Source organism: Anolis sagrei, chromosome 5 (genome assembly GCF_037176765.1).
Source record: "Anolis sagrei isolate rAnoSag1 chromosome 5, rAnoSag1.mat, whole genome shotgun sequence".
NCBI lineage: Eukaryota > Metazoa > Chordata > Lepidosauria > Squamata > Dactyloidae > Anolis > Anolis sagrei.
Genome location: NC_090025.1, coordinates 102,533,736 through 102,558,004, shown reverse-complemented (window position 1 = coordinate 102,558,004; position 24,269 = coordinate 102,533,736). Strand labels below are relative to the sequence as shown.

At 41.4% G+C, this 24,269-nt stretch overlaps 1 protein-coding gene across 4 annotated transcripts; it reads left to right on the top strand.

Moving 5' to 3' along the window:
- Positions 1 to 563: 563 nt before the first annotated feature.
- PTHLH (parathyroid hormone like hormone) lies at positions 564 to 20,224 on the top strand. 4 transcript variants are annotated; one of them, XM_060778116.2, is made up of 4 exons: positions 564 to 751; positions 4,976 to 5,117; positions 15,839 to 16,261; positions 19,757 to 20,224. In XM_060778116.2, exons 2-4 carry the CDS (start codon positions 5,017 to 5,019, stop codon positions 19,764 to 19,766), a joined length of 534 nt encoding a protein of 177 aa, XP_060634099.1. In that variant the 5' UTR covers positions 564 to 751; positions 4,976 to 5,016; the 3' UTR covers positions 19,767 to 20,224. The 4 variants fall into 4 exon arrangements, with proteins under 4 accessions (XP_060634099.1, XP_060634098.1, XP_067325036.1 ...); XM_060778115.2 differs by lacking the exon at positions 564 to 751 and adding an exon at positions 4,432 to 4,548; XM_067468935.1 differs by lacking the exon at positions 564 to 751 and adding an exon at positions 4,432 to 4,557.
- The last annotated feature ends 4,045 nt before the right edge of the window (positions 20,225 to 24,269 follow it).

The window sequence follows — 24,269 nt, the reverse complement described above, 5'->3', positions numbered from 1 at the left end:
CCGAGCCCCTCCCCCCCTTTCCCTTCGAGGGCAGTTTCACAACTCGAGAGTGGCTCCCTCCCCGCAGTGCCAAGATTAGGAAATCAACAAAGACAGCCTTCCTCGGAAGTGAACGCTTGACAAACTCAGGCGTAAAATCAGATAAAGCGGTGCAAACTCGTGCCTCGGCACGTTGAGGGAAGGAAAGAAGGAAAGAAAGAGGAGGGAGACTTTGGAGCCTCTCTCACACTGAGGAGGAGCTTCGAGGTCCCAAGCACCCTTTGTGGACCACTTGGAGACCCCGAGGGGCGGGGACTCAGGTGAGGCGGCCAATGAGGCGACGAGGGCGTGGTTGGCTCATCTGCTTTGAGGCACGTGGCTCGCGCCGCCCAACCAGTCTCGCGCCCCTGGGCGCGCCTCGGAGAGCCCGCGTGAGCGTCACGTGACGGGAGGACAACCCCAGCGCGCGGGCTCGACGTCTTTGGCGAGTCAACCCAAAAAGGGGAATCTCCCCCCACCACTCTCTCTCACCCCCTCCTTTTCCTCGCTTCCCTTATATAGGAAGAGACTCCCTCTCGGAGCCTTCACTGAGGCAACAGGGAGGCGGGAAGGAAGCAACTGCTTCATCGTTATGACAGAAAGGAGTCAAACCTAGAATCGGATTATTCGCTGCCACTGGCCTGTCAGAGAGAGAGAAAGAGAAGCAGAGAGGACCCCTAGAAGTGGGTGCTGCCCAGGAAACGGGGCTGACTTCTAGGAAGGCAAAGGAAAAGTAAGGCTTCGGGGTTGTCTTGTTTGTCTGGGTTTTGGTCGTGTCAGGAGCGACTTGAGAAACTGCAAGTCGCTTCTGGTGTGAGAGAATTGGCCGTCTGCAAGGACGTTGCCCAGGGAACGCCTGGATGATTTGATGTTTTTATCATCCTTGTGGGAGGCTTCTCTCATGTCCCCGCATGAGGAGCTGGAGCTGAATGAGGGAGCTCATCCTCCTCTCCCCATATTCGAACCTGCGACCTGTCGGTCTTTAGTCCTGCCAGCACAGGGGTCCTGCCAGCGTTTGTCTGGGTGCAAAACAACTATTCCAAGAGTGATGAGGTAGAATGTGGGGATTTGGGACCGGTGTGGCGCAGTGGGTTAAAGCACTGAGCTGCTGAGCTTGTTCACTAGAAACGTTAAAAAAGAATCTTAAAACCTGGCTCTTCCGCTGTACCTTTGGTGACCATGACATTTTGCACCCCCCAACGTTTTCTGCTACTGGATTGTGCACCCTCCAAATGGGAAGTTTAGCCTAACAACTCTGTGTTTTTATGAGTTTCCCGTAAATGTCCTGCTCCTATTTTATCTCATTACAGTCTTTTAATTGTTTTATCCTGTATATGCGGCCCACCCATTGTTATCGTTACTGTGATTGTCTTTATTACAATGTTATTTTATGATTGCCTTTTCCCCCTTCTCTTATGTAATTATGATGATGTTGTAGTTTGTTAGTTGTTTATGTTTTGATTTTATTGCTGTAATATGTTGTCCGGGCTTGGCCCCATGTAAGCCGCTCCGAGTGCCCACCGGGGAGATGGTGGCGGGGTATAAATAAAGTACTGAAGACCGACAGGTCACAGGTTCGAATCCGGGGAGAGCCGGATGAGCTCCCTCTATCAGCTCCAGCTCCTCATGCGAGGACATGGGAGAAGCCTCCCACAAGGATGATAAAACATCAAATCATCCAGGCGTCCCCTTGGCAACGTCCTTGCAGACGACCAATTCTTTCACGCCAGAAGCGACTTGTAGTTTCTCAAGTTGCTCCTGATACGACCAAAAAAAGTATTATTATTACGGACCAAAAGGTCACAGGTTCAAATCCGGAGAGCAGCACGAGCTTCCGCCATCAGCCCCAGCTTCTGCCAACCTAGCAGTTCATAAACATGCAAATGTGAGTAGATCAGTAGGTACCGCTCCAGCACTCCATGCAGTCATGCCGGCCAGATGACCTTGGAGGGGGGTCTATGGACAATGCCGGCTCTTCGGCTTAGAAATGGAGATGAGCACCACACGCCCAGAGTCGGACATGACTGGACTTAATGTCAGGGGAAAACCTTGGTGGTCCAGGATGGGGATTGAGGGAGTCCCTGTCTGTGGGCCTCCTCACAGGCAGCGCTTCTCTAAACAGCTCTGGCCCAAATAACCTGTCCGAACACATCTCCCCCTATGAACCATCACAGAGATCCTCCGGGGAGGCCCTGCTTTCTGTCCCGCCATTGTCACAGGCGCGATTGGTGGGGACGAGAGACAGGGCCTTCTCGGTGATTGCTCCCCGGCTATGGAACTCCCTTCCTGGTGAGATCTGGTCGGCCCCCTCCCTCCTGTTCTTTAGAAGGGTGGGAAAGACTTGGCTGTGGGACCAAGCTTTCGGGACAGGGCAATGAAACGACAATGGGAAAGATGACAGGGCCAATTGGATTTGATGCAGATGGCTAGGAAGGTTTTAAATGGTGTATTTAGTATTTTGATAAATGAGTTGTTGTAGGTTTTTCCGGGCTATATGGCCATGTTGTAGAGGCATTCTCTCCTGATGTTTTGCCTGCATCTATGGCAAGCATCCTCAGAGGTAGTGAGGTCTGTTGGAACTAGGAAAATGGGTTTATATATCATCATCATCATCATTTAATTACTTATTAATTGCCCTCCATCCAAGATGCTCTCTAGGCGATTTACAAGCTAAAATGGTAAAGGATAAAAATACATACAGATATTGATAAAATTAACATAGATCATATATCTGTGGAATGGCCAGGGTGGGATAAAGGACTCTTGTCTGCTGGAGCTAGGTGTGAATGTTTCAACTGACCACCTTGATTAGCATTTGATTAGATGTCCCTGATTGTTTTCCCTCTGTTGTTTTGCTGTTGTAATTTTAGAGGTTTTGAATACTGGTAGCCAGATTTTGTTCATTTTCATAGTTTCGTCCTTTCTGTTGAAATTGTCCACATGCATGTGGATTTCAGTGGCTTCTCTGTGTAGTCTGACATGGTGTTTGTGAGAGTGGTCCAGCATTTCCGTCTTCTCAAATAATATGCTGTGTCGGTTGGTTCATCAGGTGCTCTGCTACCAGGGACATCTAATCACCTCTCAACAAAAGATTGCCCCAGTCACTGCCAGGCCATCAAATGCTAATCAAGGTGGTCAGTTGAAACATTCACACCTAGCTCCAGCAGACAAGAGTTCTTTGTCCCACCCTGGTATTTATTTGTCGTGTCAGGGCAACCAGTCAGTTGTATTACATTTCTAACAGAACAAAACAAACAAACAGAAAAAAACACAAAATTTGCAAGTTTGGTAGTTGATTAAATGTCCTTTGACCAGTATCTGGCCACTTGGAGTGCTTCTGGTGTTGCCTCAAGAAGGTCCTCCATTGTGCATGTGGCAGGGCTCAGGGTGCATTGCAGCAGGTGGTCAGTGGTTTGCTCTCCTCCACACTTGCATATCGAGGATTCAACTTTGTAGCCCCATTTCTGAAGGTTGGCTCTGCATCTCGTGGTGCTAGAGCGCAATCTGTTCAGCGCCTTCCAAGTCGCCCAGTCTCCTGTGTGCCCGGGGGGGGGGGGGGGAAGGGAGTTTCTCATCTGGTATCACCCATGGATTGAGGTGCTGGGTTTGAGCCTGCCACTTTTGGACTCTCGCTTGCTGAGGTGTTCCAACCAGTGTCTCTGTAGATCTTAGAAAACTATTTCTTGATTTAAGTCGTTGAGGTGCTGGCTGATACCCAAACTGGGGATGAGCTGGAGATGTCTCTGCCTTGGTCCTTTCACTATTGGCTGCTACTTCCCGGCGGATGTCAGGTGGTGCAATGCCGGCTAAGCAATTATTATTATTATTATTATTATTATACATGGCTATCCTATCTCCTCTCAGCCTTCTCTTCTTCAGTCTAAACATGCCCGGCTCCTTAAGCCGCTGCTCATAGGGCTTGTTCTCCAGACTCTTGATCATTTTAGTCGCCCTGAGCCCCATTTGGGGTGAGAAGGGAGGAATATAAATGTTTTAATTAATTGATTGATTGATTATCGAGAGACGCAGAGGTCACGCTCCCCGCTGGGCAGCAGGCCTCAGGGCGCGAGCCTGCGGCGTGGGTCGCGAGGGCACTGAGGACTCCGGCCTCCTCACAGGCATGGCTTCTCGCGAGACCCAGAGGTCACGCGCCCCTCTGAGCAGCAGGGCTTGGGTCGCGAGGGCACCCTTCCCTCCTCGCGAGGCATCCCTCTCTCCCTCACGCCAGTGACCACAACCTCGCCTTGTGAGGAGGAGAGGTTGTGTCTTAGGCCGTGAGGGGACCCATTATGTCCAGGGGGAGATTTTATCCTCCTCCCCCCACTCTGGAGAGCCTTGCAACGCCCCGCTTGAGGGAGGGAAGGAGGGAGGAAGGGAAGGAAGGAGGGGGCCGCCTTTGGCTTAAACGCGGCTGAGAGGGCGGGCGCGGGAGAGACGGCCTCCAACCGTCGAGCTCTTATTCGGAGCCTCAAGAGGAAGGCCAAGAGCCTCGAGGTGCCTCTCTCAGTCTTGAGCTTCGCCGGGATCCAAGTAAGTGGGGTAAGGGAGTTGGACAGCCTCCAGTCGCGCTTTCCCTGCTGTCAATATGTTCCCAAGCGGGGCCTGCCTGGAGAGATGCTTCTTGCCGTCTCAAGTGCGGTGCGCTACATAGTGGGGATTTCAAGTAGGAGGGAAGGAGGGGGATCCCAAAAGAGCCCAAAGAGTGGCCCTCCGATCACAAGCCAAAACGCCTCGTCCTCCTCCTCGAGCAGGTTTCTCCACAGTACGGCGAGGAGGAGGAGGAGGACGTCCCAGGTATTATTCCAGACCCCGGCAGAGAATTGGATAGGAGCCCAAAGGGAGGGGGAAGTTGGAGGCGAGGAAACGGATTGGCCGGCAACGTTGTGGAAAACTCCCCCTGATTCGGGAGCGTCCCAAAGCGAAGCTTCTCCCCCTCACCGGAGCTTCTCCTTCGCAGATTCCAGAGAGAGAGAGAGAGAGACCCACCGCGCAGCCACGATGTTTCCGAGGCTCTTCCACCAGTGGAGTTTCGTAGTCTTTCTTCTCAGTTCCTGCGTCCCCTCTTCGGGGAAATCGCTGGAAGGGAACGGGCGCAGACTGTAAGTTTCTTCTTCTCTCATTTCATTATGTATATTTATTTTTCCTGCGGGGAGAAAAAGGGGCGCAAGGATATCCTCACTGTCTCCATGTCTCTGAGGCTGTTCTATATCCCAGGTTCTGATCCCAGATTATCTGGCAGTGTGGACTCCCATGATCCAGTTCAAATCTCTGAGGCTGGATCAACACTGCTCTATATCCCAGGATCTGATCCCAGATTATCTGTCAGTGTGGACTCGCATGATCCAGTTCAAATCTCTGAGGCTGGTTCAGCACTGCTCTATATCCAGGATCTGATCCCAGATTATCTGGCAGTGTGGACTCGCATGATCCAGTTCAAATCTCAGGCTGGATCAGCACTGCTCTATATCCCAGGATCTGATCCCAGATTATCTGGCAGTGTGGACTCGCATGATCCAGTCAGGGGCAACTCAACCCATTACGCAAAGTAAGCATTTGCAGTATAGTTTATTTTGCCCAGGGGCGCTCTTGAGGCGTTCTTGGGGGAAAATAGACCTTGACATATGCGAGTTGTAGTTACTTGGATATATAGTTCACCTACAATCAAAGAGCATTCTGAACTCCACCAATGATGCAGCTGAACCAAATATGGCACACAGAACTCCCCGACGAACAGAGTTGAAAATTACCTAGGGCCACCTCTGGATCCAGTTCAAATCTCTGAGGCTGGATCAACACTGCTCTATATTCCAGGATCTGATCCCAGATTATCTGGCAGTGTGGACCTGCATGATCCAGTTCAAATCTCTGAGGCTGGATCACCACTGCTCTATATCCCAGGATCTTATCCCAAATTATCTGGCAGTGTGGACTCGCATGATCCAAATCTCCGAGGCTGGATCAACACTGCTCTATTTCCCAGGATCTGAGCCCAGATTATCAGGCAGTGTGGACTCACATGATCCAGTTCAAATCTCTGAGGCTGGCTCAACACTACTCTATATCCCAGGATCTAATCCCAGATTATCTGGCAGTGTGGACTTGCATAATCCAGTTCAAATCAGATAATCTGGGATCAGATCCTGGAATATAGGACAATGTAGATCCATCCTGAGGCCCCCTTCCATATGGCCCCTTTATCCCAGGACCTGATCCCAGATTATCTACTTTGAATCTTACATGAGTCTCCATTGCCATATAATCTGCAATGAACAGTTAGTGCTGACTATGTTCGATGTTCTATTGCTGACCATGCTTTTAAATGTACTTGTTTAGTGATTAGTTGAATGTTTTTATTTTGATATTTAATTTCATTTGATTAGTACAATGCTGTTATTATTCCATATTATGCTCATTGCTGCAATGTTTTGGTATATACTGTGCATTGAATATTTGCCATTGTATGTGTTAACTGCCCCAAGTCCTCTGGGGGAGATAATATGGTCTGAAAATAAATGTCATTATTATTATTGTTAATCTGGGATCAGATCCTGGAATATCAGACAGTGTGGATCCAGCCTGAGACAGGGCAGGACTTGACTCCACTGGTCCCTGGGTTGTTATCTCTCCTCCTCCTCCACACTCACTCCAAAGAGCAGTCCTTTCCCAGTCTACTCGAAAACAAACCCTACTGGCTTAACTGGAGTTGCTCCCAAGGAAGTGTGTGATAGGACTTGCAGCCTGTCAAAAAGATTAGAGCCTCCTTCTTTGGCTTTCTTAAAATAGTTGGGATTCCGTTTAGAGAGAGACTAAGAAGGGAATTCTTGCTTTTTAAAACATAACCACATTTGTGTTGAACTTTCCCTTTTTTTTTTGCATTTGTAGCCTTTTTCTCCGACAGAGTGTCTCCCTTTTCCCATCTGAACAACATGGGAAAGGGATAGTAACATGGTCTGGAGACAGAGCATAATTTTCAGAGGAATTGGGAGGAAAAATAAATTTCACTCAGTGATTGTTGGCAATACATAAGAGGAGCAATCACTGTCCTTAAAGGACACGGTGGGGTGGGGAGGTAAAGCCCTATGTGGGAATGGATACTCATTTTTCTTGCATTGACTGCATGCAGATTAAGCACACTTTAGAACGCTAAACATGAGGAACTTTGTAGGCTTCAGAGGCTAGAAGAGGCTTGTAGGCAAGTTGGCATAGGCCCCAGCAATAGGGATAGCAGTGTAGGGTAAAATATATGGCACCTCAGTCACAGACATTGCTTTCACTCACTTGGGCTTGGGCCAGATAAGTAAACCTGAAGGACACAGAACTCCCAGCACACACACAGACCGGTACCATATTTATTAATGTGAATCATCTTACTGTAATGTCAACAAAACCCAGACAAACCACCCAGGTCAATAATCCTACGCTGTGTTTCTGTGCCCATGCTCTGAAGAACTCTGGTCACTAAATCCTCACTCCTGCTTTATCTTTACTCTAGTCCAGCTACTCAGACCTCTGATGCCAAGACAGTTATAGAGGAGACAGTGTATGGAATAAACCTAAAGGTCATAGATTATTTACTGGAGTGAAAAGATAATGGGGGAGGAGGGAAATTGTGAAAAAACCCACTGCAAATTAGTTTAGGAAGAACATCTTTGAACTTTACTCCAAAAGACAAACCACCTTAAGCAACTGTAGCAGAGAAGGTTGTACAGCAGATAAGGCTACAGGACATCCTCTTCCCATTGACACTAGTTGCCTGCTAGCCTTGAGCAGTCCTTTATTTGGAAATCATGTTTCTCGCTGTAGTTCTACAGCAGATTCATGTTTAGGTTCATGTTGCATCCTTCCCTTGGATAAAACATTCTGGTTTGGAATTGACCCATAAAAGTTTGCCTTTATCAGTGGTATCTTTCTTCAGAGGCAAGGGTTCCTGCTTCAACAGATTATTTCCTCTCCCATTTAATATTAATGGTAAATCTCATTCTCACACCTCTGCGGGCCAATGTTAAACATATTCTGAGTAACTGTTTGTATGAAGTGATATTCCTGAATAATAAATAAATAAACTTTATTTTAACCCACCCTCTCCCCCAAGGAGACTCAGTATGAAAATCCACAAACAAGAATAAAGTACTTAACATATTCTATGGAGCACCTTCTTTGAGTCAAAGACCCTTAACTTACTATGAGTTTTCTCACAGCAACTCAGTGATTCTGGCCATGAATGCCTTCGACAACACCCTTAATTTAGTTTGGTAGATTTGACTAAATGCAACAAACTGCCTGAAACAGAGCTGGGACCCATACGCTGTGTCCTACAGTGTGTACCCCATAAAACCCTCTATTGAAGGAATCAAAGGGTAAATTGTAAAAGAGGACTTCACTTGACTTGGTTAATAAACATGAGAATGCCATCAAAACCACAGTATACCCCACTGATCTGTTATCCTTCTCAAGGCAGATAATGTCTTGGTGTGTTTCTCCCTAAAGGCAAGTTGTAGTTGCTGAGAGTGGTTTCTTTTGGAAGCCAGTAAAAGAGAAGGAGGGCTGGGGTGGCTGTTTGAAGTTACTGCGATCAAGACATCAAGAGTGGACACTTTCCTAATGATGACTGGTTAACCATTTTTCCTCAGGGGGTTAGAAAATTAATCCAACCAGCATGTTTATGATACCAAATTCATACCAACCAGGACCACATACACAAGACTGAATGATAGCTCTGTGAATGTGGCATATAATGTATACAGTAATTTGTGTGGGTACTTTTGGGCAGCAAGAAACCATAAGCTCTCAACTCTTCTTTCAAAACTGCTTACCACATGTTAGCACTGCATTAACTTCATCTGGTTTGGGGTCAGACTTGTATTCATTTAACAAGCTAGCTTTCAGTCTGGAAAGGACAATCCCTTCATTTTCTCCCTTTTTGCTGCATGAATCCCATCCAGTGATTAGGTGCGCACAAAAGGTTTATACTTTCTCCACGCATTTACATAGGATAATGCTGGAAGTAGCATTTTTAAACCAAAGTGCATCTAGCGTCGGTTCTCAGTTGTTTGCATCAGAGTCTTTGGGCAATGCCTGAATTGAAATCCCTGGGAGAATGCCACCAGCTGGGGAATCCTGTTTTATGGGCACTCAGGGCATTTTTCGAGTGGGATTCAGATCTTTCTGTTGCTTATTTTAGAAAGAGTTTAGGAAGAGAGAGAAACATATCTATTTAAACTGATCTTTTAAAATGTTTTAATGCATATTACTTATTGAATTGACTTTAATGACATTGTTTGGTTTTAGTGATGTCTATCAACCACCATGAGTGCTGTTTTTTAATGGACAAACAGACGTATAATAAAACAAATAAATACCTTGTGTTTTTAGAAATATAACCAAATATCACTCTTTACATACTCAGTGACATGGAAGTCAGCCCATTATCAAATTTGAGCTATATAAGATAAAGGTGGTCACTGCTCAATGAAGTAGTTGTGAGGAGCGTGAAAGGAATATCTTGGTTTACAATGTCAATCCCCCCCCCCCCAATAATACAAGGGTTAAGTGAGAATACAGTGGCTTTAGCTTCTGTGACAGAAACACCTAATTCACAGGAAAGCAGAAAATACTTTTCTCACTTCAGTTTTGTTCTTATTCTCCTTAATTGCCATGAATTCGTTGTTGTTAACTGCCATCTCTATTTCAAGGTCACTATAAGCTGAAGTTGACTTAATTGTAATCAGGAGAACTTCAACTTATAGTGACCCTATGAAAGAGAGACTTCCAAATCACCCTGTCATTAGCTGCCCTGTTCTGGTCTCACAAGCTCAGAACCATGGCTTCCTTGATTGAATCTATCCATCTGAAATCCAGTCTTGCTCCCCCCCCCCCCCAACCTTCTAACTTACGTGTTACTGTCATTCAAGTCGTATGTCATATTTTCTCATAATATATCCAAAGTACGGCAGACTTGGTTTAGTCATCTTGACTTCTTCAGACAGTACAAGTTTGGATTGCTTATCCATGTGTATATTACTTCAAGTCGCCTGCCAGTTTATGGCAACCTCATGAGTTTTTCATAGTGTTTTTTTTAAAGAAAGGAATACTTGCTTCTCTCTTCTTCTGAAATATAGCCTGCAATACCTGTTACTTTAAACATCAGAAATGATCTAATGGCTTTAAAGCCAATTTTTGGTCTTTTTGTAGTACATGGTATTTGCAGAATTCTCCTGTAGTGCTACATTTCAAGTGAGTTGGTTTTCTTCCTGTCTGCTTTCTTTACTGTCCAGCTCTCACAACCATACCTAGAAGTTAGAAATACAATGGCTTGGACAATTCTAAACTGAGTATTCAGTAACATATCCTTACATTTGAGGTTCTTGTTCCTTCAAAGCTAATATTCAAGTCATGGTCTGACTCTGATTTTTTATTATCTCCATTATGATTAATGACCGAGCCAAGGTATGGAATTAAAAAAAACTATTTCAATATATTCATCACTTGGTTTAAAGTTCTGTTAATCATCTGTGGTCATTATTTTTGTTTTCTTACTATACAACTGTAAGCCTTCATAAAACGCAGCTTTCCCGATCTCCTCCTCGATTGGAAACTATTCAATTTCTTCATGTTCTATCTTGACAGTGGCTTCTTATCCTGTGTATAGGTTATGCATCAGGACAATCTAATGTTGGGGGACAACCATTTCTTTGTAAACAATCTATAGTTTTTCATAATCTACACAATCAAGACTGCTATAATCTATAAAGCACAGTCTGATTTTCTTCTAAATTATTTGGTGAGTTCCATTATCCAACATATGTTTGCAATGTGATGTCTACTGCATTTCTCACTCCAGAAGTCTAGGTTGTAAAATGTTGAGCTTGCATGGAGGAATAATGCAGCAGACCTATGGCTACTGCAATCCCTAATGTTTCTTTTCTTGAGGATTAGAATTATGTTTTATTATGTTGTTGTTACTACTACTACTACTACTACTACTACATTCCAATCTGTGCAGCTTCAGGTTTTCCTTTTGCCACTGTTCATCAGAGTGGAAGGGACCAGAGTTGTCTGCTCTTCCCCAGTAGTTTGCTGAGTGCTCTCTGAGGCGGGAGTCTCATTTTTTGGCACTATATCTTATTTCATTTTTGTTTGTCTCATCATAAGGTTTGAATGGTAAAATATTTTCAAAAAGGAGGATTATTGTGCCTCCATCTGTACAATACTAACAAGCATTAGCTATTGTACTACTGCCATTTTCTCTAAAAGATTATCTATCAGTATATCCTTTCACTACTGCTGCTGTCCAGTAGCTGGTTGGCACATCTACTCTGTATCCTCAGCAAAAGGCTGCCTACACTGGAGTCCCAGCCAGTACGATTGCTGCTTTCAACATAGCTCCTTGTCTCATAGGAGCATACAGTCCCACCACTACAGAAAGCCAATGCCATAGGTGGGTTCAGTTTTGTATTTATGATATAAAAAAATCAATATCCCTTCTTACTGTACATTGGGCTACCTCTTTACCAAGTTCAGAAGCTCCAGTTAGTTCAATACATGGCATCCATATTGGTTGTAGGAACACTTATGAGTGATCATACATCAATATTAAAACCACCCTACTGGTTGCCAGTTAGTTTCTTGGAAACTAACTGGCAACCAGTCCACATTACCTACAGGATTGTCTTTTCCCTTATAATCAGCCCCTCATACTTACATCTTCTGGGGGCCATTTATTTTAGCTAACCAGAACTCAACTGAAAACTGTCTCCCAAAGGAACTTTTCATTGGCCACCCCAGACTGTGAAATGACCTGTTGTAAGTGGTCATAAAACAAGCTGTCAAATTTTAAGACACTTTAAAGACCTAGCTCTTTCATTGAACCTACCCAGTCAATTTTAAACAGTTAATTTTAACTTTATATTTTATTAGTATTGGCATTTTAATCATTGTCTTATTTATTTCAGTATATGTATTTTAACGGTATTGTGTTTTACCTGTGTTCTTATCTATTATACCCCACCATGAGGAGAGGTGGACAACAAATAAATTTTTTTATCATATTACCTGATCCCACTGACTGAGCTGATGTGAAGTGATGATCATAGCTATATGCTAAAAGAATAATGCCTGACCCACAATCAGCTTCTATAATGAAACTGAAACACAGATCCCTGAGAGAAAAATTGCAGATGGAGCCTAAAGATAGGAGTCAATATTAAGATAAGGATGCAGGAAGAGATTGGGAAAAAATAAAGAGTTTGTGAGAGGCATTGTGACCTGATTAGAGATACATCTTTATTTCAACACACCAGGCCTTTGAGCGTTGTATTTTGAATGAGATTTAAGCTAAGAATTTAAAGTGTTAAAGGGTGAGAAAAATATGATGAAAGCATCCTGAGAAAAGCCAGTAGGGCTATATATGTCACCATGACCAGAATGACACAGTTGAAAAAAGTAGGCTAAACTTGTTTGGTTTCAAGGAACTAAGTTAATTTAAACAATGTTGTTTTGAGAACATAAGTGGTAATCACCATGGACAGATACAGGACACAGTGGTTACTGTAAGAAATGTACCCTTTTGGATTAGTTTTAGAAGGGCAATTTTAAAGAGGACATAATAAAAATCCATATATGTAGTATTTTGGCTAAAACCATAATTCCTTAAGCATAGACACATCTTTAATCACTTCAGGAGTTTTTTTTCTCCATAGTGTACATCAATGTTTTTGTTTAAAAAAAAAAACACAAGTATTTCTATTGTTAATATTCTAGAATGTCCACAATATGAACCTCTAAGGCTTGAATAACAGATTTCTTGAGTTTGACCCTAGAAATCACCAAACTATTTTGTGTGTGTGTGTGCATGCATGTACGTGTGAGAGAGGGCGCGCATACACACGTGTGTTGTTTTGCTTCTTGTTTTTTTTTAAATGTTAAACTGATAATATCAGTAGGATTCCAAAACATTGCATTGATGCCAAGGTCTCAAAGGCTGATTTACTGACTTGATGAGTATAACATCCTGACATGTTTCATGCATGAAGAAGTCATTAATTATAGGAACACTAACACTTGGCCGGTTTACAGAACCCTCAGACATTCAAATCAGTTCATGAACATTATTTCAGTGAATAAATATTATTATCCATATATTATGGAGAGAAACTGAGGAAGAGAGAGAATGCAGTGTTTCTGAGACTAGCAACTGAGCTCAGGGCTGACTTGAGATTCAAATGGAAGACCACCTAGCATGTGTACCTCCCTAAGGACTACTGCAGATTATATTACACTGATAGACTGGTGTCACTTAAAACACAATATATCCCCCTGAAGTCATGTTTCACACATGTAAATCATAAAATGCAGAGTAATCAAACAATAAGAACGGAGTAGGTAAGCCATGGGCTCTTTATGGGGTGGACAATAACATGCTTTCCATTTTAATATTGAAGACGTCTTGATCCTTGACCTACACAAATATCAGTAAGTCTCTGTATAGTTCTAACACCAGAGGAACAGTAATCATCAAGGAGATAGATGAGACAAGTAATAACCAGATTTGTTGCTCCCATGACTGACATAGATTAATGTTCTTCAGTGTAATAGGTTAATAAGACTGACTTACAACACAGTTCATTGGCTTCAAGCAAAACATCACAAACTCTTACTAGATGTTCCTTCATTTATAATATATTCAGACAGAAGCGGTGAGTTCATACTTGTGCCTTGGCACATTCTCCCTAATGCAGATTGGAAGGATAGCTTCTTGAGACATTCTTTGAAAACATTCCACCTTCCATTTTTGCCTGGTATTTCACAGCATATCCACCTTACCCTGAGGGAAAAGTACACCTTTTCCCATAGTTAATTATTCCTCAAAAAGCTCTTGGATCACCTGTTGGACCACAATATGGTTTCTGTGGACTGTGCTTCCCTATCTTCCTGGTTATTCACTGATTGCAAAATGTCTGATTAAACCATTACTTAACTAGACTGAAAGAAAGCTCACATGATAGGTGGCAAATGTTACCTTAAAATGGGGATAAGGGAAAATTAGCACAGAAAATGTAAAAGGCAAATATTGCAGAGGCAAATGGGTGAACAGAAGGTGGGATATTTGAAAACAAGGTATCAAGAACATCGCCTGGAAATTTTCTGCCAAGACAACATGCCCTACATTAAAGATGGCCAATGGAAGCAAAATATAGTCTTTAAAGCATTCCGACTCAGTTTTGTTTGGCTGTACCAGATTATAATTACAGTGTAGTAGCAGGTTTGCCTGTGGTTTTTCTTAAAAAGAAAAGAAGGGAAAGACATATTTTCAAGTTGTAAAAGAGATCTACTCTGTGTAAGAGATGTCTATGGCCTCTTGTACACTGTTATATAAAGTCCAGATTATCTGCTTTGAACTAGATTATATAGCAATGTAGTCTCATATAATCCAGTTCAAAGTAGATAATATGGATTATTTTATTTGATAATTTGTTTTCTGTTGCAGTGTAGAAGGGGCCTATGTTTCTGCAGTGCTCTCATAATAATAGCTGGGTTCTCTATAAACCATGCTCCTCTTACTGCTCCATCACTTTATAAGGAAGTCTAACCAAGAGTTAGACCAATGTATTCAGCGAAATATATCTTGTATTGGGTCGGCTATATAATGGACAGCAGAGAAGGCAAAATTTAGCCATTCTGGGTCAATTTATCCAAAATTATCTTTAAGACTGGAGTGATGTGCCCTCTACACTACACTTTGTATCCAGTGTTGTGGAATTCCTGCCATTCACCAATATTTTTTTCCAGTCTAACTTCTAGCTGTCACTTTCTTTTTCTAAGGGCCCTTCTACACTGCCATATCATACAGAATATCAGGGCAAATAATCCACATTATCTGCTTTGAACTGAATTATCCGAGTCTACACTGCCAGATAAAAGGCATGCATGATTATGGTGTTTGTCTAAGCCAAGCCAGTTCTGATGTTATTTGCTACTACTGTGTATAATTTTAGCCCCTGTTGATACTATTTGAAAGTGCATATCTGATTGGGAGAAGCCCATTACACACCTTCTTTTTAAGAGTATTGTGTGAATTCATGTCATTTTTGACTTATGGTGACCCAAAGGCCAATCTATCATAGGACTTTCCTGACAAGATTTGTTAGGAGGGGATTTCCCATTTCCTTCCTCTGAGGCTGAAAGAATACGACTGACTAGATTACCTTATTGGGTTTCCATTAGTAAGTGGGTATTCAAACACCGGTCTCCCAGACTTCCAATCCAACGCTGAAACCACTACATCACTTTAGTGTTGCCACTGCTAGAAATTCAAAGGGTGCCAACACAGAAAAAAAAACCATGTCATGAAATCTGTCCAAATGGTCCAATGATTTTGATATTACAAATGTAATGCAAGAGAAAAACATTGTATCAATGCAAATGCCATAAAGATGATGTCAGAAGAACCTGAGTGTAATTTTGCTCCTAATTTCATGTGTTTACTCACATTATATAGAGGAATGCTGATTTTTAGCTATAATTAAGTAATTATTTAGCAAAGATAGTTCTTGACACTTTTTTTAAAAAAAGCAGTGGGTTACACATAAAATAGTTGATGAATTATGCCAGTTTCGATTTTCTGATTCTGTGCAGAACAGCTAAGACATAGTAGTTATTTCAGAATATTTATTAGTTGCCCCAAAAGGTAAAAGATGGGCACATTGGGTTGTTTTTCTATAGTTACTTATTACACTGGCAAACAGATGGGTTTTTGACAAATGGGCTCCATAACAGCATGCCATTGGTGATTTAGTAACATAGGGTTTTGCTTTTTTTTAAGCAGCAAAAGGACTGTATCGGAATATCAGCTGTTACATGACAAAGGAAAGTCTTACCAAGATATGCGAAGACGAAATTTCCTGCAAAATCTAATTGAAGGTGTAAACACAGCCGAGATTCGGGCAATGCCAGAGGTATCACCAAATCCTAAACCTGCCACCATTGCAAAGAACTATGCCATTCGGTTTGGCAGTGATGACGAAGGCAAATACCTGACTCAGGAGACCAATAAAACTCAGATGTACAAAGAACAGCCTCTTAAGACACCAGGGAAGAAAAAGAAAGGAAAACCTGGGAAACGTAAGGAACAAGAGAAGAAAAAGAGAAGAGTTCGTTCGGCCTGGCTAAACTCCAGAGATTCTGGAAGTGGAATGGTACAAATCCCGCTTTTGGACATCTTTGCTACTACACATATTAATAAAAGGTAAGACCTTCAGTCTTTAAGACAGTGGTAGGAATTTTACAACTCTCTGGTGTTGTTAGACGGAGACCCCCAGCATTCTCATCATTGGTTATGCTAACCCTAGCACTGCTGGGAGTTGAAAAATATGCAAGTTTTAAAGCAAAATCCATTTTCCCCTCTGTCCAAGTCTTGATTCCCAAAGCAGTATACTGCCTGTGGTGAAATACCACATGGGAAGTTCTCCCTTGTAAGCCCCTTGAAACAAGAAAGAACTGTGCATGAGCAGTCTGATTCTTGGGTGCATAGGGCTTACACAAGGAAAACTCAATACAACCCCAAACTGTTGCTTGAAAGGATCATACCTTGCCTCAAAGTAAGAATGTATTCATATTTCCCCTAGATTACAGGGAGAGGGAAGGAGAAGCGTTTGAGGAATTCTTCTGCACCAGCAGTTACTCCATTTGCTTTAAAGTATCTTACTATGATAAATGATATCTTTCTTCTGGAGAACAAGAGAGGGCCAACCATTTTTTAAATCATTGATACATAGTGTGTTTTATCCAGCAGCAAAGTTGTAAATCGCATTTCAAGACCTGAAGTCCACGCATTACTATATATTCATTTGTTTAAGGAATTAATCACAGAAAGCTTTGTATTTATAGAATGATAATGCATCTCAAGTGTATATGCATTATTGCATTATAGTTTAAAATAATGCATTTTACGTTTATTATTTCTTTACTTATTCAAATTTAGCAACATTTTCCAAACATAGGAATCAAATACTTTCCAGATTATGAATCTGAAAATCCTGTTTAAATGTGTACACATGTACAAATAGGGTTTGTTTTCTTCTTAATAATTTACTTCACTTAAACAGAAATTCCATGTTAACCTTAGGGGAGAACATGGAAAGTTTCTCTTAATAATATCTTCTAACATTGGCGAGCCTTCTGTTATAATATTTTCCCTGTCTTTAAGACTTGTTAGTTCAGTTCCAGTTTTGCTGCCAGCTTGTTAAACAATTACATTGCTGCTGAAAAATGTTGAGCATTATCCTGGGTGTAGATGAAATGTGCTTCTCTCATATATGACAAGGAAGGTTTTCGAATAAGTGGAACAATATAAGAGCAGCAACTTAGCACAGAGTCCCTATGACATTTTTTTTCTAAACCAATTACTAAAGATCCCAGTCTTTCAGAAAGAAAATATAGGATGCTTCTACACACCCAGTTAATTCAGAGCAGAATGTAGATGATAAAAACCTGGTTTACTCCTAAGTGCTTATACAGGCACCACATGAATCAGCTGGAAGATATGAGTGGGACCATACAAATCCACTGGATCTCTATAATCCACATTCTACTTTAGATTAATTAGCTCAATTGAAGCTCAAGATTTTTTTCTCTTACCTTCTCACAGAAATTCATCTATACCAATAGCTTCCCAGTGCTTGCCTCACAGCAAAGCCAGGCAGTGAAATTGAGCATCCCATGGAAATGCTGTGCTTTCACTTACAAGGGGGAAGCATTTGTTACCTTCTGGCTGGGCTGTGTAGCTCCTTTATTTATTTATTTATTTATTTATTTATTTATTTATTTTTTACTGTGGGTTACACATAAAACAATTTGTTAGGAGGGGATTTTCCTCCTAGCAGTATAAATGTTTATCTTCTTCCTGTGCTGTGTTTGTACACAGGAGGGATTCAGCAGGTGCTCTCCATATCATTTTGATGACATTTTCATCAATCCATGACTTTCAAATGGCTAGTTTAAAAATGGTTTATTTTGTACACAAAAAAAGTAAAGTCAAGATGACCATTTGTTTTTAAATATTTCGGTAGATAACATTCACAGGGGTCCTCATGATGTTCCAAGGATTGCAGCTTTTGCAATTCTCAATCTATCCTCTATGTCAAAATTCCAAATGCAGCAAAAGCAGGAGATAGAGTAGTTTGGGAGTTATCTAAATCTTGAATCAGAAGTCAAGTAGAGGAATAGAATAAGTTATTGTGCAACTGTTCTGCAAGTTTGAATTCCATAAAATGCATGCATAATTAGGACACACGGTTTTTGGTATTCTCAGTGTTTCTGTGAAGTGGCAACTTGACATGCGCTCCCCTTGTTCACACTAATTGTGCCAGTCACCTCCAGAGATGCGTGATGCTGATTTATGGGTGCGGGGGGGGGGGGGGTTAACCATGCAGCTGTCATATGTCCAAGCATTGTTTTGCTTTCTGGATGCAATCCTCTGTGGGTGTGTGTTAACGTTGATGTATTTTACTTTAGCTATCCATATAGCTTGAGAATGTCCACCGCCAAGTCATACATAGTAAATTTGGCACCAATCAGGACGTTTTTGTGGTGTTTGTGAAATTGGCTACTAAAGCTTCTAAAAATGTCCTACAGGCAGAAAAATGTACCAGTATTAGCATAAGCACTACTGAGAGCGCATTTTTATATGCTGTTGTTTCATAGCCAAGTACATTTGCTAGTACTGCACATTTGCCCAACAAATCTGTTTAATTTAGAAATCACCCTGGCATGTACCAAATGAGACCCTGGCTGCATTCAGATGAGAGAAGATTTCCTCATCAAAAAAGAAGCCAAGTACATGGAACTTAAATCAGAAAAGTTGTACTCTGTTGATTGTGTTTATTTCCCCATGGACCTCTCTGCCTTATGTCAGGATCTAGGGTGGATTCAAACCACCACCATCTGAGAGCTGATGTGCAGAAATCTTCCTTTTACTTGGCAGCATGACAATGGCAATTGGGTCACCATAGTGTGAAGGCTCTGCTTGTGGGGCATTTGCTCATGTATACTGGCATAAACAACCAAGGGGGCCATGTGCACATTGGTAAACTAATACTTTTATCCTACTTGTAGTCCCTGGCATTCTGAAAGATCATTCAGAAATAGACTGGATAATACAGTTCAAATCAGAACATCTAATCCCAGTGGCCACCCTCAGTAGGAAATGTAGAATAAAGTGACAAAAATGGAACAGAGTCATATTCAGGAAACAAAACTGAACACACATGCATGGGATTTGGCTGCCTGATGTAGACTTGGAAGATGGATTTTGCAGCTTTGCAGCTTTGCTTCTGCTTTTGCCAGCTGGTAGACCTCGCAGTATATTCCCAGGTTAATTTGTTTCTTTTCAAATCAGCATTATGGCCTTTGTTGAGATTTTTTATCCCACACCTAGTTTCAGTGGAATAACCTTAAATGGTGATTAAAATAAGATGCATTGGTAATAAGTATAGCAGGAGGAATATCTCAGCTGCAAAGGATCAGCTACTTGGAATTGATCTGTAATATTTTGCTTTGCTAATATCATTGTATTGAAAGCAATGTACAGTAGAGACCGAACAACAACAAAAATACATAAATGTATCCAACATTCATCATCTCTTCCAGCAGGCACACCCTATTTTTGAGACTAGTAATGTTGCCTCCAGTTATTTTGTGTGGAAAAAATAATTTCTCCTTTTCCTCTTGTCTTTCTTTACAGGAGGCGTTGACATCTTCAGCTGAGATATTTGGAAAACACATTGCAGTATTCTGTAATAGTGAACATATGCAAAGTGTTAGAAGTATTTATTATCTGTAAATATTGTATCAAATAAAACCTTGGCCACAGATGCTTTTCAAAACTGCACATCTGAACATTGTGAATATGGGGGGATTTTTTTGTGCTATCTTCTTGTTACATTTACCATAATTTATTTTGTTGAATAATGTATTTATTTCTATGAACTTTTATCTTGGTGCTGCTGACTTCTATATTTTTGTAACATAATGCACTTTAGATATACATGTCTTAATAAGACATAAATAAACTATTCCTATTTTTAAAATCTGTTTTAATGAGTTTCCCCAGTACAATGGTTTCAACAATATTTTCTTACATGCATGTATAAAAGCCAGTACTTTTACAATTTGTAAAGAAGTCCAATAAAATGTAATCTAATTAAAATTATATCATGACTCAGAGAAAGAAATGTGTCCTCAAGGACTTTAAGGACAAGGAACAGTAATTTCCCCCTCTACAACATCTGAAAATAGTCTTTAAACTTAATATGTTTACATTGGTTTGGGTTCCATTTTCACATTAGCTTTTAGTTAAAAATCACTTACAGTATATTGTGCTCCAGCATTTGGCAGTAATACAGTGGAGAGGCTGAACCGATGTCTATTCCTAGTGGAATAGAGTTCTCTGCATGGGAGGAAATGGTCCAGCCAGTCTTACATGGGAGAGCAAATCAGCTCCATGACCATTGGTCCAGAGTTTCCCAAGGCTGAGCAGAAGGGATGGAGGCAGACGGAGGAGGTCAGAGGCAGAGGCAAGGGAGTTACAGCTCCACCGATTCCGTCCAGCAACAACAGCAACAACAAAAAACAGCTGAAGATGAAACAAACAGGGATTCATGCAAGCCAGGAACTATTGCTGCCTTGGAACATGTGAAGTGGGCTTTTGAAAGATTGCTCATTAGAGAAAAAGTTTCCCACTTCATTCCAAGGTTATTTCCAGATGCTGCTACTTCTACTGTTGTATTAAGGTAAAAACCAAAATGCTCAGTAGAATCTATTGATACTTTTCAGACAGTAGCAGAGCACAAAGGTGCATATTCTCCAACTGTCCTGATTTGGCAGGGATACTCCTAATTATCCTCACTTTTTCAACTGTTTTAAAATATCCCAGTTTTAATCTCCCTCCACTTCCCCATTGTCCTCAATTTACTTTGGTTGCTGCAAACTTTAATTACAGGAAATACCGCAGGGGAAGAGGAGGGGATGGAATCTTGCTCTTCCCTTATAATCAGACAAAAGCAAACTGCTGCATCCTCTACCAGGCCCCTTCTATACTGCCATATAATCCATATTATCAAAGCAGATAATCCTCATTGCTTCCAGACAACACCAAAATGCGTGTTTTAAAGCGGGTAATAAATCCAGGGACCTGACAGCAGGTCCACATACAGACCTAGTGGTCTTAGTAAATGGACCCTCTTCATCCACACAGCCTTCTTTTGAAATGGATCAAGATGGAGGGTGCACGGGGGACATCTGGCGGAAGTTTTTTTAAAAAATAAATCACTCCATTATGCGTTGGACCTCATATGCACACATGTGAATATCTTAATGTACACACAAGTAGATTTCTTATCTTTTCACTCAATTAAATTCAAGCTCTGTTTCATATTATAAAATTTAAAAGAAAGAGTTTCCAGGAGTTCTAATTGCTTTTCATTTGTGTTTTCCTTGAGCCACCTGTGTGTCTGTGGCTCCATGTTTTCCCAGCCCAATCAGCTAGCTGTTTTGAGCTTTTAAAAAGTGTATGTGCTCTGATAGAGTCTACACAGAGAAGGGAAGGAAAGCATGTTATTTGCATGGCTGCAGAGATATACATCTTGAGGAAGTGTACATTTTCCCGGCAGAATCAGGTTTTAAGTGCATCTTTTTAACACGTGCTTTTTAGTTGTTAACCCGAATCCACTCGCACTTGGACTAAATTTCGTTTAGCCACCATCCCTCTTAACCCGGTTACTTCTGGGTTTTTAACCATGTGTAGAAGGGCCCTGAGTCTACACTGCTCTATAATCCAGTTCAAAGCAGATAATCTGGATTTTATATGGCAGTATAGAAGGGGCCAGTCATTTCATGCCAAACTGAATTCAGGATTATGAAAGGATATGCCAAGCAACACAAATGAGACTTGGGTCCTTCCACAAGGGATTATTAACACTGCATGGGAAAGGAACAACATTTGAGTAACTAGCATGGCCTGAGCTCCAACATATGTACTATGAATAGGAAAGCTGAGAAATCCTCCCAAGTCTCCAGTACAATGAGAATGAAAGCATCTTAGTATTTAAACACAAATTATACCCTCACATCTATACCCCTTATAAATAATTAGACCTTATGGGTTGGTATATTCTGCATTACTTCTCAGTTGATACATAGCTGGATTTTCTAGATATTTCTCAAGAGAAATGGACTGTCCATCAAACTCATTTTAAAAATGAACACAAAATTACAATACCATAATATTTAACCACAAGTAAGTTATATCACAAGTAAACTTATCAAGTCCACTGGTCATCCCCCTTTCTTGTTTGGTCATGTGGGAACCAATGATACAGCAAGGCATAGTCTTCAAAAGTTTAGAAGGGGTTTTGAAGCTGCGAGAGAAAGCTAAAAGATCTTACTGTACAGGTTGTTTTTTTTCAACTCTTTTGTCAGTTGCACAATGCAACCCAGGAAGGGTGAGAAAAATAGTAGAGGTGAACGACTAGCTCTGAGGATGGTGTGGTCAAGAACTATTGTATTTTGCTTCCTGGGCCATGGTCTGCTTTTCCATGAAGATGGGCTTCTGGCATGGGTTGCTTATCACAGAAGTTGTCAGGAATGTTTTTGCTGAGAGACTCACAACCTGATCAGCGGACTTTAAATTAAATTGTGTGTGGGAGCGGGGAGGGTAACAATATTCTTGGAAACAGTAGTTTATCAAGGCCTGCAGGGAACAGACCAAAGGCTAAAGAGAGAGATAGACAAACAGAACAAATACCAAGCAGTGAGGGGACAATAATCTCAAAAAGCTAGTGGGGAGCATGTCTCATGGGCTTAGATGTCTCTACACTAATGCACAGAGCATAGGAAATAAGATGAACTCAAACTCTTAGCACAATAAAAACAGTTATGTAATAGGCATAACTGAAGCCTAGTGGGATGAGATATATAACTCTATTTAACACAATTTTTATTCCTGGTTTATAAATGTCATTTCCTAATTGGGTCTATAATAAAAATATGGAAAAGGTTTATTAAACTACAAAAAACTCTGTTTATGTGGGACATCCTGCAGCACATTTTGCTATAGTTTTTCAGTGACTATCTCATAAGAGTCTCAACCAATTCAGCATAGTTTGTGCCAACCATAAAAATGAAGTTTCAGAAGTATAACAACTACTTTCAAAGTAAGTACCATAAAATTAAACAGGAAATAACACTTCCAAACCAGAAATTCTTCACTTGTTTTGCAAATAAATTTATTATCCAGAAGGTGGAAGAGGTAACAAGAGGATTAGCTATTCCAGATCTCATCCTAACCAACTCTGAGGACCTGGCCAATGGAGTGATAATATAATAATTTATTTATTTGACCAGTCATATGACCATTTCAAAATACAACATGAATAAAAGACAAATCAAAAAGGAGAGGACAGCAGCTAACCTTCTATTTACAGTCAGAGTCGTATTTTCCTGGTTCTTCTGTCAGGAAATGTGCTCTTTTCTTGAGAGCTTTCAGAATAAAAAGACTTACTCTGATTATGGTGGATCTTTCCTGTCCTTTCAAGAGAAATGTCAGAAAATCATTTCTGTTCGGGGGCCTGCAGTTGGATAATATTGGATGTAAATATCTGTATTGCAGTTCAGTACATGCTGGACAGTCAATTACGAAATGTTTGATATCTTCCACTGTTCTCCCCATACGCAGAATCTCTCAGAATTTCTCACTTCTTGGGATGTTATAGTAACACCCAGTTTGCATCATAATACAGAGTTGTTCAAACCTAGCCCTAGTATATATTCTTCTATGGATGTGAGGGCGATCTTGCTGTGACGTCTGTCACCCCATTGATCTCGCGGGTTGATTCGGCTGAGACGGGTCTCCCCTTCCTCCCTCACCGCTCCATGTGCATCCTGAAGCTGCACGCTCGGTGGAAAAGGACGATGTCTCAGGTATAGGAGTGTACCGAGGTCTCCTGTCTTCGGTCCCAGGTATACGATAGTTGCGCTCCCCTGCTAGAACCTCCAAACAAGCTCATGGTCAATGGAGTGGAAGTGGTGGGATCCTTAGATGGGAGTGACTATGTTCTCCTGAAATTTGTGATAAATAGGAAAGGGGAAACTAAGGGCCCTGCCACACAGCCATATAGCCCAGAATATCAATGATATCAAGATAATATCTGCTTTGAATTGGGTTATCTGAGTCTGCCATATAATCCAGTTCAATATAG

Coding starts and splice junctions, on each gene's coding strand:
- PTHLH (XM_060778116.2), top strand. CDS start 5,017: ATGTTTCCGAGGCTCTTCCACCAGTGGAGTTTCGTAGTCTTTCTTCTC. Junction 5,118..15,838: donor GAAGGGAACGGGCGCAGACT/GTAAGTTTCTTC, acceptor CTTTTTTTTAAG/CAGCAAAAGGACTGTATCGG.